Raw genomic sequence first — 16,527 nt, forward strand, 5'->3', positions numbered from 1 at the left:
TGACCTGTTGAACCAGAGGGGTAAATCCAAAACTAAGCTGCAAAAACAATATTTTAGTGACCAGTCCCCCGGGAGATGGTGGAAGTAGTGAGTATTGATTCATTCAAATGCAAATAAGAAAGATTTATTTCAAAAACTTACATTTGGGATACAACATGTGAGTAATTTGAGATGTGATAAGTGTAGTATGCTGAGGAGGAAAAAGGTGCCATCGGATCTATTGCTGCAGTTTTCATCCTATCATTATGGGTTTTTTTTTTGCAGACATCACATTTTACTGAGCAAAAGTTTACCAAAACAAACAATTTGTTGCCTCATTCCTACTGGTCATGACTTTGTAATTCTGGTTTTACACAATTCTCTAATTAGCTACTATGGAAAAGCATTAGATTGAAGTACCTGAACTAAAGATAATAGTTAGAAAAGTTGTGCTCAGTATTCCAGTGCTGTGTACCAACGGCAGCATGTTTTTGCTGACTTAGTCAACCTTCAATAATTATTCAATTATCTTTCTAGTTCCTCGTTCAGCATGGCTATTCTTTGCCAGCTACTCCTTCAGTATAGTCCTCTAGTATTCCTGCAAGATGGTCATTGTGTCTTGAATTTTCTTCTCTGGGAAGCAGGTTTTTTTCCTCTTCTGAACACATGCCACTTTCTTTGGTCCCGTCTCCTGCACTGAAGAAATGCCCTGCTTTTTCAAATACTCCTCAATCTTCTCTTCATCCATAGAATCCACTGGAGTTGTTGGACTAATTAGGGATAGCGACTTATTGCTATGATTAATTAACTCCATTATCATTGAATCATGTAGCTGGCGAACAAGGGAGCCATTTTCGACTAACAATTCAGTCTATAAAACATTCTGCTGCTGCTACTTACGCCTAAATCACATCAACTTCTTTTTATTCCGTCGCCAAATATAATTGCCAGCCTCGCACACAAACAATGCCTTTAAAAAAAACTTCAATAACTGGCCATTTCCTCTTATAAGATCACCACCTGTTCAGGGTTTGAAGTTGATAGGCTGATATTTTGAGTGGGTGGGTTTTGCTGGAATGTGTAGAATTAACCATCCAAAGTCCGATTTTCAAACAATGTTTCCTAATTTGCTTCTGAGCTCAAACATATGAATCCGTCACCATGTGTGTGTATATATATATAGTCATGATACCATTCTCCTTGTCTGATGAAAGAAAAATGGGCTGCCACTTTGGAAATAGCCAGCGGGTTAAATGATAGTCACAGTCAAGGGTTCCCAAGTGGAAAGTGTTAAACTGAGTGAGTGCGTGCCCTGTGGCGCACCCTCTGTACAGCAGTGTTGAGAGAGAGCGATAAGAGCCGGCTGGGTAGTACTCGCCTGGTGTGGCTCACTGGAGCTTCTTCCCAGTCAGGTCCGCTCAAATGCAGAAAAATCAGAAACACAGAGGGGGTCCTTTGTCATCCATCGCCTCTTGGGTTTAGCAGGCTGTAGCTGAAAGCAAAAAAAAGAGAAAGGGTCTTTTCTGAAGAATGGAGGCGACGCAGAGGATCCAGGTCGGTTTCATGATGCTACTGCTCTTCGTGCTTGTGAGTTCCTACTGGTTTTATCGGATTCAATCCGATGGGAGTTGGGATAAATTCAAGAATCCCGGTAGACTCCCTCAAAGAGAGCAATCTGGCTGGGAGTCTGTCTGTGACTCCCTCTTCCAGGGGGAGAGAGTCTTCCTTTGGAAAGGGGAGCCCACCGCAGCGCTCCGCCTGCCGGATGTTTCAGAGGTTGAGGCTGCTGACTACTGCCGCGAGTTACAAACGCTGCTTCACTATTCCCGGAGCCCATTGACAGCCGAGGAGATCAGCTTCCCTCTGGCCTTCATCATCACCGTGCATAAGGAGTTCGAGACCTTCGAGAGCCTCTTCAGGGCCATTTACCGACCTCACAACCTCTACTGTATCCACGTGGATGAGAAATCCCCAGGGCACTTCCACAGAAAGCTGCAGCGGCTACAGAGTTGTTTCGGCAATGTTTTCCTTGCCTCCAGGATGGAGCCCATCATCTACGGAGGGATGTCCCGGCTGGAGGCGGATATCCGCTGCCTCACGGATCTCCTCAAACTAAGAGCTAACTGGAAGTATGTCCTGAACCTCTGCGGTCAAGATTATCCCCTCAAAACCAACCTGGAGATCATTAGGCACCTCAAAACATTCAAAGGGAAGAACATTACCCCTGGCATTTTGCCTCCAGAACATGCCAAAGGCCGCACTAAGTTTGTGTACAAGCAGGTTTTGTCTGCCAACAAATCCTATGTGGCCAGAACTAAGAAGCAGAAATCGCCCCCTCCCCACAACCTAACCATTTATTTTGGGTCTGCTTACTACGCTTTGACAATCGAATTCGTCGAATTTATTTTGAAAGACAAACGAGCTTTGGATTTGTTAACCTGGTCCAAAGACACATACAGTCCTGATGAACACTACTGGGTAACATTAAACAGGATACCAGGTATGTGCAACACCTGCATTTTCCGTAAAGAATGGAACTGTGCCTTAGATTCTAGCTTTTACAATTTTTTTTTGTTGGGGAAGTGGGTTCAAATTTGAGGTCCGACTGATGAAAGCCTCCTTGAGCGTCAGCAGCCGCTTGGGTGGTCGCACTGAGTCAGAATGTTGTGGATTCAAGCCCCACTGGAGAGATTTGAGCATATAATCTAGACTTCAGTGCAGTAGTGAGGGTGTGTGGCACTGTTGAAGATTTTTTTTTTGGATGAGACTTCAACTGAGATCCCATCTGACACTGTCAGGTGGGCATAAAATCCCATGACACTATTTCAACAAAGAGCAGAGGTGTTCTCCCTGGTGTCTTTAACAATATCTATCCCTCCACCTTGACAAGTTGGGACGTGTTGGGCAAATTAGATAACGGTAATAGATAACTATGTTTCTGGCAGCGGTTGATAACAGAAGCGGTGTGCTTGAAATTTGAAGAATTCTATTCCAAACACTAATATTCCTCACCATGATGGTATATAAATAAAGAATCGAGTGGGTAGAATGAGAGTTTTGACAGTGGGCTCATTGCTGTCATAAATCACGAGCTAAGTGCAGTGAATCCCATCACGGCAGCTGGTGGAATTTGAATTCAATAAAAATCTGGAATTAAAAGTCTAATGATGGCCATGAAACCATTGTTGATTGTTGTATATAAAAGAAAAACCCATCTGGTTAACTAATGTCCTTCAGGGAAGAAAATCTGCTGTCCTTACCTAGTCTGGCCTATATGTGACTCCAGACCCACAGCGATGTGGTTGACTCTTAAATACCCTCTGAACAAGGGGATGGCCAATAAATGCTAGCTTGGCCAGCGATGCTCAAACCGCACAAGTTTAAAAAAAAAATAGATGCTGTTGTAGAAATCCTCGTTGTAGGATCAAGCTTGCATGTTAGTAATTGGAATTTGATTCACTTGCCAGTTACTGGATATATTCTGAATGATTTTTAAAAGTCAGCTAAATCAAGAGCAATGGGCCGAATGTTGCTTGATATTATAATGCAATATCTTTATGGTTCTGGTCCGAATGTTACTTGATATCATGTTGCAATATATGGTTCTGGCTCCCTCACAACTTTCAGTAATGTAAAATGGCTTGAATCGTTACACAAAAATTAAATTCTGTACACTTGATTATAATTAGGCACTACCTGGCAATGCACATTGTGATCTTTTTATATACTATATTGTCATGCACAGATTTTTCTAAGTGTAATACCTAATTGTCTAACTTTTCCTTCAATCCTGCCTAAGCTGAAATCTAAATACCTTTGGAACCATGGACCTTACAGAATAGGAGGCTGTCATTTAGCTTGATTGACCAAATTGACTACTTGGTGTTTGGGAGTAACATGTTACAGAATCATAAAATGGTTACAGCACAGAAGAAGGCTGTTCGGCCCATCATGTACATGCTGGTTGTCTGCGACAGCAACTCCATTAGTTCCACCTCCCTGCTGTTTCCTCAGAACTTTGAAAATTTGTTCTCCACTGACAATTATCCAATTCCTCTTTGAAAGTCACAATTGAATCTGCCTCCATGACACCCTTGGGCAGTGCATTTCCAGATCTTAACCACTCACCGCATAAAAAGCTTGTCATAAGATCATAAACAGGAGCTGGAGTAGGTCATTTGGCCCATCGAGCCTGCTCCCCCCTACAATAAAATCATGGCTGATCTAATTGTGACCTTTATCTCCACTTTCCTGCTTGCACCTCCCACAATAACCCTTAACTCCCCTGTTGATCAAAAATCTTGTCTAACTCAGCTTTGAATATATATTCAATGACCCAGCCTCCACTGTTCCCTAGGAGAGAGAATTCTAAAGACAAATGACCTGCTGAGAGAAGAAATTCCTCCGCATCTCCATTTTAAATGGGAGACCCCTTATTTTTAAACTGTACCCCTTAATTCTAGATTCCCCCAAGAGGGGAAGTATCCTCTCAGCATCTACCCTGTTAAACCTCAGAATCTTGTTTCAATAAGATGACTTTGCATTCTAAACCACAATGAGTGTAGGCAAAACTTGCTCACCATTTCCTCATAAGACAGCCCCTTCATCCCAGGAATCAGCTTAGTGAATGTTCTATGAACTTTGTGCAAATTGGCTGCTGCATTTCCCAACTTATAACAGCTACTTGAAGATAAATTAGTGTCTTCCACTGCATGAACATTCAAGGAAGAGATCAAGAGGGTTTAGAACAAATTCTTTTTCACAAAGAAAAAGGGGGCACTCCCAAATTTAGAACCATCACCCCACCCTGAATGTAAAGAGCATACAGTGGACGATTTGGCAATAAACACAATTTACATCAGGATACCAAGAGCAGAAATCATAAGCGTTGAAAGTGCAGGGTGAAATCTTGAAGGAGAAAATTTAGGAAAGCAAAGAAAGGGCATTTAAAAAAAAAAAATGGCAAGGAAAGCCCAAAGAAGTTTGATGAATACAAAAACCGAGAATAACTAAGGAAAGGTAAGAGACCAATAAGTTTCAAGGCAGAAGATGTGGGCCTGCTTCAAAGTTTCAAGGAAGAAGATGTGGGCCTGCTTCTTAATGAATGTTTTTCAGAAGAGGGGACAATGCAGACATTCTACTAAAGGAGGAGGAGCGTGAAATATTGGACAGAATACACATAATGAGAAAGGAAGTATTAAGGATTGTAGCACCTTTGAAAGTGCGTAAATCACCAGGCCTTGATGAAATGTATGCCAGGCTGCTAGGAGAAGCAAGGGAGGAAAAAGCGGAGGCTCTGACCATCTTCCTCTGGCTTCGGGAATGCTGCTGGAGGATTGGTCCATAATGTACTTCTGCTAAAAAGGAAGGGATAGTTCGAGTAAATACTAGCCAGTCTGTTTAACCTCGATGTTTGGAGCATTAGAAAAAGATCTGAGGGACAATATAAATTGTCATTTAGAAAGGCATAAATTAATCAAGGGCAGTCAGCATGGATTTGTTAAGGGAAGGTTGTATCTGACCAAATTGATTGAATTTTTTCAGGAGGTAACAAGGAATAACACATTTGTAGACTACATGAGTTTTCACGAGGCTTGTGACAAGGTACCAAATTGACAGACTGGTCAGAAATTTAAGAGCCCATGGCATCCAAGGGCAAATGGCAAGCTGGATCCAAAATAGGCTCGGTGGTGGAAAGCAAAGAGTAGAGGTTGACAGATTTAACATGAGAACTCTGAAGAAGAGTCATATGGACTCAACGTTAACTGTTTGTCTCCACAGATGCTGCCAGACCTGAGTTTCTCCAGAATTTTTTGTTTTTAATTTCAGATTTCCAATATCCGCAGCGTTTTACTTTCATCAGAGGTTGAAGGGTGTTTTTGTGATCGGAAGGCTGTTTCCAGTCCGGTTCTGCAGGGTTCAATACTAGGTCCCTTGCTTGTCATGTGTAACATTGTTTTAGACTTAAATATAGGAGGCATGATTAAGAAGTTGCAGATGATAGAAAAATTGGTTTTCGGATTGAAAGTAAGTTGTACACCCAAGGAAGATATCAGTGGATTGGTCAGGTGAACAGAAAGTGGCAAATACAATTCAGTCTGGAGAAGTGAGATAATGTATTTGGGGAGCAGAAATAAGGCATGGGGGCGCACAGTAAATGGTGGGAGTCTGAGGAAGGTAGAGGGATCTTGGAGTGTATGTCTACAGATCCCTGAAGGTAGTAGGACAAGTAGATAAAGAAGACATACAGGATACCTTTCTGTACTAATTGAGGCATATAATATGAGCAGGGAGGTTATGCTACAACTGTAAAAGCACTAAAGTTGGATAGAATGCAGCAAGAGCAGTAGTTTGAGGAATGCTGAATGTCTAGGAGGTATCTATATTTGTGGCACTATAGTTAAGCCACAGTTTGAGTACTGTGTACAATTCAGGTTATTGCATTACGGAAAAAATATGATTGCACAAAAGAGGGTACAGAGGAAATTTATGGGGATGTTGCCAGGAATGGAAAATTTTTGGTATGAAGAAGTTTGGATAGGCTAGGATTGTTTTTCTTTGGAACAGAGAGAACTGAGGGGAGATTTAATTGAGGGGCTTAGATAGAGTGGATAGGAAGAGCATACTTCCCTTAGCAGCAAGATCAATAACCTGGGGCAATAGAGTTACAGCAGAAGAATTAGAGGGGAGTTGAGGAGAAATATTTTCACTTCGCTCAAAGGCTGGTAGGGTCTGGAAATTACACTCAAAGGACGGTAGAGGCAGAGCCCCTCATGTTGTAAAACCCTCATTGCATTGAGAAATTCTTGGATAAGCACTTGACATGTGGTAACCTACATGGATATGAACAAAGAACTTGCAAGTGGGATTAGGCTTGATAGCTCTTTTTTCAGCAGCATGGGCTCAGTGACCTCTTTCTGCACTGTAATTTTCTATGTTTCTAAAAGTGACTACACTTCCAAAAAAAAGGATTTAATTGGCTGAGAAGTGTTTTGGGATGTCTACAGTTGTGAAAAGCGCTATACAAATGCAAGTTGCTTCTTTCTTTTACCATATGTGAATAGCTGTGACTTTAGGGTCATTTGGATCTAGTGATTGAGTGGTAATTAAAAATTAACACGGTTACTGCGGAGTGACTTGGCCAACAGACTCCAGGCGAGAATGAAAATGTGTTTCATTGATTAGGAAGTCAGATATCCTTGGATGAGGATCTGCTGAATAAATAGAATCATTGCAGTTTTCACAGCAACCTCACAGGTATTATAATGTGTCCAGTTTTCAAGATGAGTACTGCTCTCTAGGAAAAGAGAACTGCTTAACATCCAGTCTATTTGTGATGTTTGTTTAAAGTTTATACTTTTTTGAAATAGGACATGTTATTTAAAAAGTGCGATATAAAAAAAAACTTGCCATTGGGTGTGCTGAGTCTCAGATGCATTGCCCTCTAGTGGAGAAACAGAATAAACGAACCTTCTGGTTTTACACAGGAAGCTGAGGGTTCAGAAGAAGATAGGAGTGTGTGTGCCTGTTTTCTAAATTAAGATGTGACAAAACATTTCAAATGGCAATGAGGATGGGATCATCATTATTAGGGATTTTAGAAGCTTTTGATCCAGTTACTATGGACTTTGTAGTTTATGTTGAGCAAATGGAAAAGATTTTCATTATGAATGAGATTGAAGAGGAAAAGCAGGCCTCTGTTTCTTACAGTCATCGGGATGAAAAATTTCACTTTACTGAGAAATCTCATTGCTCCTGAAAGCTAGCAGATAAAAGCTTTAAAGAGCTTGTAGACGTTTTGAAAAAGCACTTCGATCCCAGACCAGCAACTATTGCCGAGAAATTCAAGTTTCATCGAAGAGAACAGCATGAGAGTCAGTTTCCCAGTTCCTGGCTGAGTTGAGAAAATAAGTAGAACATTGTGACTTTACAGGTTGCCTGGAAAAAGCTGGGTGTGATCACTTGGCTTGTGGACTAAGAAATGAAAGAATTCTAGGTAGATTGTTAGCAGAGCAAGAGTTGACACTGAAGAAAGTGTTCGAGATGTGCAAAGCATAGAAATGGCAGAGAAACAAACTGGAGATTTGAAAGTACATTCTAACAATGCCAAAGTTAAAATAGTAAAGTCAGGGCATACCAGCTTTTAAACATGTCACGCTGTAATGGAACAGGGCGTAATGCAGAAGCCTGTAAGTGGAAAACCGCTGATTGCCACTACTGTTTGGAAAAGAGGACACATACAGTGTGCAAGTAGATCAAATGCTGATCACAGTACCGCCAAGAAAGGGCATCACAAGGAGCACACAGACAAGTTGTGCTTGAAAATTAAACAGGCAGCTTAAAAGATGATTTGCTTGGGAACAAAATACAAAAGTAATGCGAGTCCAGGCGAGACAGAAAGTGAAACTAACAGTGACAATGCAGAAGAGCAATTGTATTGCATTCAGCCTGCTGAAACTAGAGACACTATAAGTTGGCAATGCCTTAAATGATAAAATGGTTGAAATGGAGGTTGACACTGGAGCACCTGTTTCTGTTGCTTCAGAGAAGACATGGGAGAAAGCTTTCAAGAAATGCCCATTGGAGAAAACCCTGCTCCAGCTTAGCACCTACACTGGTGAGCCTGTGAATGTACTTAGAAAAATGTCTGTTCCAGCTAAATACAGAGATCAAATAGCAAGGTTGCCACTTACCATTGTGGAAGGAGATTGGCCATCACTTATGGTCAGAAACTGGCTAAAAGAAATTTGGCTGGACCAGAATAAAATAAAGTACATTGCAACCCCATGTTGCATCCCTTGTTAGACAAGCATACTGATGTCTTCAAAGAAGGTCTTGGAGTTATTAAAGACATTGAAGCCAAACTTGCCGTGAAGGTTCTCTGGGGTTCTTCAAACCACATTCAGTTCCCTACTTGATGCAACAGAAAATCGAGCAGGAACTAGAATGACTTGAAAACTTTCAGATAATTGAAGTTGACTACTTCAGCAAAGACCATTGATGCTCTCCAGAATGTGTTCACTACTTTTGGATTGCTGGAGCAGATTGTGTCTGACAATGGCACACAGTGCACATCATGTGAATTTCAAACGTTCCTGAAAAACAACGGGATCAAGCAGCTTCTCATCTCACCTTACCACCAAATGGTGAAGCAGAGTGCTTTGTTCAGACATTCAAAACGGCCATATTGAAGGGGAGGACATAAACAGATTGGAAGTTGAAGCTGAAAAACTTCAGATGTATCATAATACTCCACATTTAATAACAGGCATATCTCCTGCTGAGCTGATGTTTGAAACAAGACTGTGTATCAGAATGGATTTGCAAGGAAAGGTTGGTTCAAGGCAACTTGATCAGAAAAGGTCACATGACGCAAGTAAACCAACTCGTGAGTTTAATCTGGATCTGTCTGTTTGGGTCTGAAATTACTGCGGAACACCAAAGTGGCTCCTGGGAAGAATCATCAAGTGTTGAGGATCACTGACCTATGATGCTGAATCTTCCTGTGGAATCTGGAAGAGAGACACTGACCAGATTAGAGAAGCCAAATCCAAGGAACCAAATTTCAGGGATCTCCTGCCACAACGGAAGATTTCTGGGAAACATCTCCACTTGGTGAAACCCAACTTGCTTCAACTGACAAACTTGTAGAACATGTAGCTGCAACTGTTGAACCTGAACAGAAACAAATTGAACTGCAGGACCTTCCATCTCTAAGCAAACAAACTGAGTTACCGAAGCCAACACTCCTCTCTAGGCCAAAGTGAATCTGCAAAAACCGCCTGACCGATTTGTTCCTGGCCAAAGGGGGAAGAGATGTGATGTTTGTGTTTAGAATAAAGGAACCTTCTGGTTTTACACAGGAAGCTGGGGGTTCAAGAGCTGATAGGGGTGTGTGTGCTTGTTTTCTAAATTGTTAAGAAGTAAAGGGAACAACAATTTATACTTCATGAGAAAGCAGTGCTGATTGGTTGGCAGGTGGACTCCAGTAGAGGTATTGTCTTGGAGAATGCACCAGTGAACTGATGACTGACAGTTAACTGCCAAGATAGTATAAGGCACATTTCATATTCTTGCAAATCGTCCTGCATGCAAGATGAAAACCTTTGACAACATATGTCTTTTTCAGCAATGCTTTTTGAAGGCTTTAATGTGTCTGAATATTAATTCATCTCAAATTGCTGCTATGTCGACCAGCATCAGTGAGCAATCTATAACCCATAAAGGCTTGGATTTTGCTGTGATAATGACCCCAAAACTGCCATTACTATGCTAAAACTGGCAGCAACTTCGGGCATCCACACATGCACGGAAATTGCTGTCAGTGAATTTACACTCCTCCTGGTTCTGAAAAAGTAATTCATTGGTAAAATATCAAAAATCTCAAATTAAAAATACCCACATTTTTTAAATTTTTCTTTTTGGAAGTTTTTGTCTTTGGAGAAGGAATTTCTTTTCTCAGGTCATTTAATCTTTGGCATTCTCAACTAGAGAGCAGTGGAGGCTGGATCATTGAATATGTGCAAGGCTGAGTTTGATATTTGCTCTACAATGGAGTAGATGGTTATGAGCAGCTGGCAGAAAAATGGAGTTAAGGTGACAATCAGATCAGGCATGATCTTACTGAATGGCAGAGCAAACTCGAGGGGCCAAATAGCCTACTCCTCTTCCTCCTTTCTTGTATAATATAGCTACTTAAATAATTTTAACTTCTAAGTGGAAATTTAAGCTAAATTGAAGAGGTTTCAGTGACTTTTTTAACTTGCGGATTTGCTGCTTATACATTATTGCGGTCGCATGCAAGATCACCTCAACTTGCTGCCAGTTTTAAACTGCCATCAGGAAATGGGGAAACCACCAGCTTGAGACTGATTGATATTTGTGGGCAGCTTCCTTCAAGGTCAACAGCAAGCAGCCTTGCCTCACCGTGAACTGCAAAATCAGGCCCTCAGTTCTCTATCTTGGAGTTCCATGGCTCAAAACCCTTCCTTGAGACACATTTGGAAGATTTAATTTCTAATTAATATATAAGCATTGCACAATTATAGGAAATTTATATTGGAAATTTCCCATGCTTATGGAACTGTGTGAAAATTTTAACCAAAGAATTTAGCAGCTCTGCTGTATTATAGATAACAGTATGAAACACAAGGTTCTTCTTTAAGCACACAGATAAGATTTCAATATTTTATAATTGCTGTTATCAATATTAATGCTAGATATCCATCCTTCAGGTGTACCTGGTTCAATGCCATCAGCAGCCTGGGAAGGGAACTTGCGTGCCATAAAATGGAGTGATCAAAAAGACCATGATGGTTGCCACGGTAATTTAAACTTTGAATCCTACTGCACATTGATAATTTGGGTAAAATTTGCTTACATTTAAATTTTGTTCTCCAATTGTATTGTTGATAATGTCACATTTCTACACTGAAGTGTAACTGCATCTGTTGATTTATATTGAAACACTGCAAATTTGCTTTATCTCCCTTCTCTGAGTGATGTTTTCCCCTCTTGGTCATGTTATGGAGGTGAAAGCTGCCTTTCCTTTTGGATTAATTTGCACATGACATTCCTTCTGCTTTCAATTATGAGACATATAAAAAGTAAGTCAGTACATTTAACAATAGTTGTATCGGAATGCCCAGTAATAGCAGGGAAATTCTAGTGCAGGCCTGATCAGAAATGGGAAGCAGTGGCCTAGTGATAATGTCACTGGACTGGTAAGGCAGCAGCCCGAGCTAATGCTCTGGTTCAAATCCTACCATTGGCAGGTGGTGGAATTTAAATTCAAATAAATCTGGAAGTCCAGTCTTCACATTGAGGATACCCTGCATTGTGTTGTGTGACCTTGCCACAGTGCTAAATTGGATAGATTTTGAACAGATCTAGCATCTCGAAACTGGGCATCCATGAGGCGCTGTGAGCTATCAGCAGCAGAATTGTATTCGACAAAATCTACAACCTCATGGCCCTGCATATCCCCTGCTCTGCCATTACCATCAAGCTGGGGCTTCAACCCTGGTTCAATGAGGAGTGCAGGAGGGCGTGCCAGGAGCAGCACCAGGCATACCTAAAAATGAGTTGTCCACCTGGTGAAGCTACAACACAGGACTACTTGTGTGCCAAACAGCTTAAGGAGCATGCATTAGATAGAGCTAAGTGATTCCACAACCAAAGGATCAAATCTAAGCTCTGCAATCCTGCTACATCCAGTTGCGAATGGTGGTGATCAATTAAACAAATAACTGGAAGAGGAGGAGGAGACTCCACAAATATCCCCATCCTCAATGCAAAAGATAAGGCTGAAGCATTTCTTACAATCTTAGCCAGAAGTGCTAAGTGGATGACCCATCTCTGCCTCTTCCAGAGGTCCCCGGCATCATAGATGCCAGTCATCAGCCAATTCAATTCACTTCATGTGATATCAAGAAACGGCTGAAGGCACTGGATACTGCAAAGGCTATGGGCCCTGGAAACATTTCGGCAATAGGACTGAAGATTTGTGTTCCAGAACTAGCCACACTCCTAGCCAAACTGTTCCAGTACAGCCACAACACTGGCTCTACCCAGCAATGTGGAAAATTGCCCAGGAATGCCCTGTCCACACAAAGCAGGGCAAATCGAACCCGGCTAATTACCACCCCATCAGCCTACTCTTGATCTTCAGCAAAGCGATAGAAAGGGTTCTTGACAAAGCAGCATTTACTCAGTAATAATCTGCTCACTGATGCTCAGTTTGGGTTCTGCTGGGAACACTCAGCTCCTGATCACATTACAGCCTTGGTCCAAACACGGATGAAAGAGCTGAACCCAAAGTGAGCTGAGAATAACCGCAGTTGATGTCAAGGCAGCATCTGACCAAGTGTAGCATCAAGGAGCCCTGGGAAAACTAGAGTCAATGGGAAGTGGAGACGGATGGGGGGAACTCTCTCCACTGGTTGGAGTCATACCTAGCACAAAGGAAGGTCGTTAGAGGTCAATCATCTCAGTCCCAGGACATCACTAAAGTAATTCCTAAGGCTAGTGTCCCAAGTCCCAACCATCTTTTGCTGCTTCATCGATGGCCGTTTCCCATCCCCCACCCCTTCATAAGGTCAGAGTGGGGAAATTCGTTGATGATTGCATAGTGGCAACAGTGTGAGCCATCTACAAGAGGCACTGCAGTAAGTCAGCAAGCCTCCTTCAATAGCATCTTCCAAACCGGTGACCTCTGCCACCTTGAAGGACAAGGGCAGCATACGCATGGGAACACCATGTGCAAGGTCCTCTCCAAGCCCCACACCATCCTGACGTGGAAATATATCACCTGCCTTTCACTGTCGCTGGGTCAAAATCCTGGAAGTCTGATCTGATCAGCTCTGTGGGTGTACCTATACTGCATGGACTGCAGCAGTTCAAAAAGGTGGCTCGCAATGACCTTCTCAAGGGTAGTTAGGGATGGGCAATAAATGCTAGCCTGGCTGGCGAGGCCCACATCCCTTGAATGAATAAATTTAAAAATCCATGTGACGTGTGCCTGCCAAAGTGTTTTTGTTTTTCCTACTTCAGCCTTACTGAAAATGTCATGTTAACAGATGTTGATCATTAACATCAGATGCCTTTGATATCGTAAGCACACAATACATGCATTAGTAATTAAATATATACTTAAAGGGTAATATTTACAACCACACCTAACAATGGTTGGGCATTCAAACATAGTTTTCATTTCAGTCTCATCGGTCTTTGAGTCCAAATACTCAGTATAAATGGACAGCTTTTACACATTCCCTCTAGATCACTGTTCATACAATTCTACATATGTAATCATATAAAGGTAAAATACAACTCCACCTAAGAAGAACTTAACTAACATCCTTCATCAATAGCTTTCTTAAAGAAGTAAAATAAACTCTTTATTAAGTTAGCCAGTATAATTCCCCTACTTTATCTGATCAATTATTTCGCTCTTGTTTTATTTAATTGTTTGTCTATCACATTAACCTTTTAATTGTTTGTATCTTTTGGTGCCAGTTATAAAGAATGACGAATGGCCCAGATGATTTGCTTTGCAGGTTTAACTGTTTTCCCACAGTGTTAATAACCAGTGCACACTAGCAAATATTTAAGCGTCACTACTTAAGCATAAAGCTGGCCAATGCTGTAGAATCACCCCAGGCCCAATGGCCCAGCGCTACTTTAAACTTGCATATACTTTCCTGCTTAAAAGATCAGGGTAAAGATTAGCATATGGTTCTGTTGATTTTTCCTTATATTGTATATATTGGTGGATTTCTGGATGGTCTGCTTAGCCCCTTCTTTATACTTCAATGCATATTTATACAAAACACTTCATTCAGCCAGATGGATTCTATTTTGTAATATTTACTTTTCCCAAACAATGTATTTGAATGAATCAATACATCCTGCATGCACATGTTCCTTTTCCATTATCTTCCTTGGTTTAGAACTGCATCAATTTTTCAGGACATGTAAGCTCTGTTCTCTATAGCAATCGTGCAATAATTACAAACTACTCCAGGCTTCTTAAGGCACTGATTTCTGATGACTGAGTAAATGATGAACCGTGACCAATTCTGTTCTATCATCTAGTGACTATCATCTGGTGAATGCACTGATTTTCTGTATAGCATAGCCTGGCTAATTTTAAAACCCACAAAGTAAGTCAGTACAAAGAGGGGAAATTAGTTTAGGAAAAGAATGAACAAGACTGAAAAAATATGCCCATGTTTTCCAGAGGCGAAACCACATTGAGATTTCATATCAAAAAGTGCATCAGTCAGATTAACAGGATAGTTGGAGGGGTGGGAGGAGTGTTTTTTTTAAAAAAAACTTTCCCTGCTAATGTTTGCACCAATACTGCATCATTTATGCGTAATTAAAGTAACCAAACCCGAAAATAAACACAATTGAATTTGAGGATTTGTTAGTGTCTTTCCCTTAAATTCCAGTCTGTTAAAGCCAGAATTTGAATCTACCAATCAAAATGACTATACACTTTCCTTTAATTCTAGTCCCCCAAGTGATTAAAGTTTCAATAATCGGAGGTGCATTCTATTCCTCTCATCCCTGAGACCATTCACAAGATCTCTTTTGTAAAGCTAGTAACTTGAGGCGAACTTGGCTGTTAAAACAGATCACAATAATTTTATACATGCAGGACCTTTAACATAGTATCTCTCAAAAGGTAGTTGGCAACTTTGTTGCTTGGGGTACTGTTACCATGATTAGGCCTTTTCACAGGATATCCCCTAGGTCAAAGGTCAAAATAATTTTTCTTTTGAGGGCTCCTTGAGATTTTCTTGAGGCCCACTTTTTGATTTTAGGGGGCTGTTTTTTAGTTTTCAGGGGCTCCTTTAGATCTAAAGATTTAAGTTGGAAACCAAACTGTTCTTGAAGCAGAAATTTGCCAACTCCCTCTTCCCCTCCATTATAATATTAGATATTAGAGAAACAAGAGACTCTGGGCAGGTGGCCAAGAATCCACCAACATTTAAGCAGTTTTCCTACATCCCATCATCCTCCAGTGGCTGATATTAAAACAAACTCAAGGTCTGGAAGGTCAGGCTCTTCTGCATCAACTGGACTCCCAACTTTTTCTACACATCTAAACATTTTTTTGAACAAAACACACACTCAATGACAATCAAGAAAAGCTTACATGCAGACAGACACTTCGATAGCAGAAACATTTCAAGAAAAATCTAAGGGGACCAGACAAAACTGAATTTTCCCTACAATATTTTATTTTCTCCCTCTACCCCAGATCTCTCTACTTTAAATTTTGTTCCCAAAATAATTTATTGGGGCAACATAAAAGGAAAAAAAGCAATTGGAAAGGATTTAACTTTTTTTTTCAGTTATTATTGTTCTGGCAGTAGTTTGTAAACTTGAAAGCCAGACCTAGGGATTTCAGAAGGAAAAATAAAGATTAAAAAAAAGTTGGGAAATCATGGGTATAAATAAAATAAGCAGTAAGTGCACATGTGAGCAATGTTACCTGTTGCCCACTCCTGTGTCCCACAGTGATGCATCCTTCTCATCCCAATTTTTGCTGTCTCACTTGTCTGGCACACAGACACAACTGGAGCTGCTTTACCTGCACTGGATCTGCCACCATCTTGGCTTCACTGTTTTCTGTTTCTCTCTCATGCTGTTGCTTCAGTTCCTCCAATCACAGGTTCCCTTCCTACCACCCTTGCTGCTGCTCCAATCATAGATTCTGTCTCTGAAGGAGCAGCAAGATCAAAAGAGAGGGAACCTATAATTGGGGGAACTGGAGCAGCTTGCATGGGAAAGAGAGAGAGAGAGAGAATCTTGATTGGAGGAGTAGCTCCTCACAGGTTCTGTCTCGCTAACGTTCAATCCTCCAAGAAAATGTGCAGTGTTTGATTTCTCCCAGGGTTGCCTGCGCTGGCAGTTGTTCAGTCCCAGATCATGGAGGAGTCATAATGTTAAGGCAATATTGTATGGGAGTGAACTTGACTGAATTTTATGCCCCCATCTTTGCTTTTTCATGGATTACTTGTGACATTTCTAGGTCGA

At 41.1% G+C, this 16,527-nt stretch overlaps 1 protein-coding gene across 5 annotated transcripts in view; it reads left to right on the forward strand.

Annotated features, from left to right (window-relative positions):
* The first annotated feature begins 1,088 nt into the window (after window positions 1-1,088).
* The window catches only part of LOC121276337 (N-acetyllactosaminide beta-1,6-N-acetylglucosaminyl-transferase-like), a 74,504-nt gene continuing 59,065 nt past the window's right edge, over window positions 1,089-16,527 (forward strand). For 4 of the 5 annotated variants that reach the window (XM_041184622.1, XM_041184624.1, XM_041184625.1 and 1 more), the window contains exons 1-2: window positions 1,089-2,479; window positions 11,214-11,303. In XM_041184622.1, coding sequence (XP_041040556.1) covers window positions 1,510-2,479; window positions 11,214-11,303 — 1,060 coding nt within the window. In that variant the 5' untranslated portion in view covers window positions 1,089-1,509. Of the gene's footprint in view, window positions 2,480-11,213; window positions 11,345-16,527 lie in introns of all 5 variants that reach the window. The other variant, XM_041184621.1, reaches the window with a different exon arrangement.

Source organism: Carcharodon carcharias, chromosome 3 (genome assembly GCF_017639515.1).
Source record: "Carcharodon carcharias isolate sCarCar2 chromosome 3, sCarCar2.pri, whole genome shotgun sequence".
Taxonomy (NCBI): domain Eukaryota; kingdom Metazoa; phylum Chordata; class Chondrichthyes; order Lamniformes; family Lamnidae; genus Carcharodon; species Carcharodon carcharias.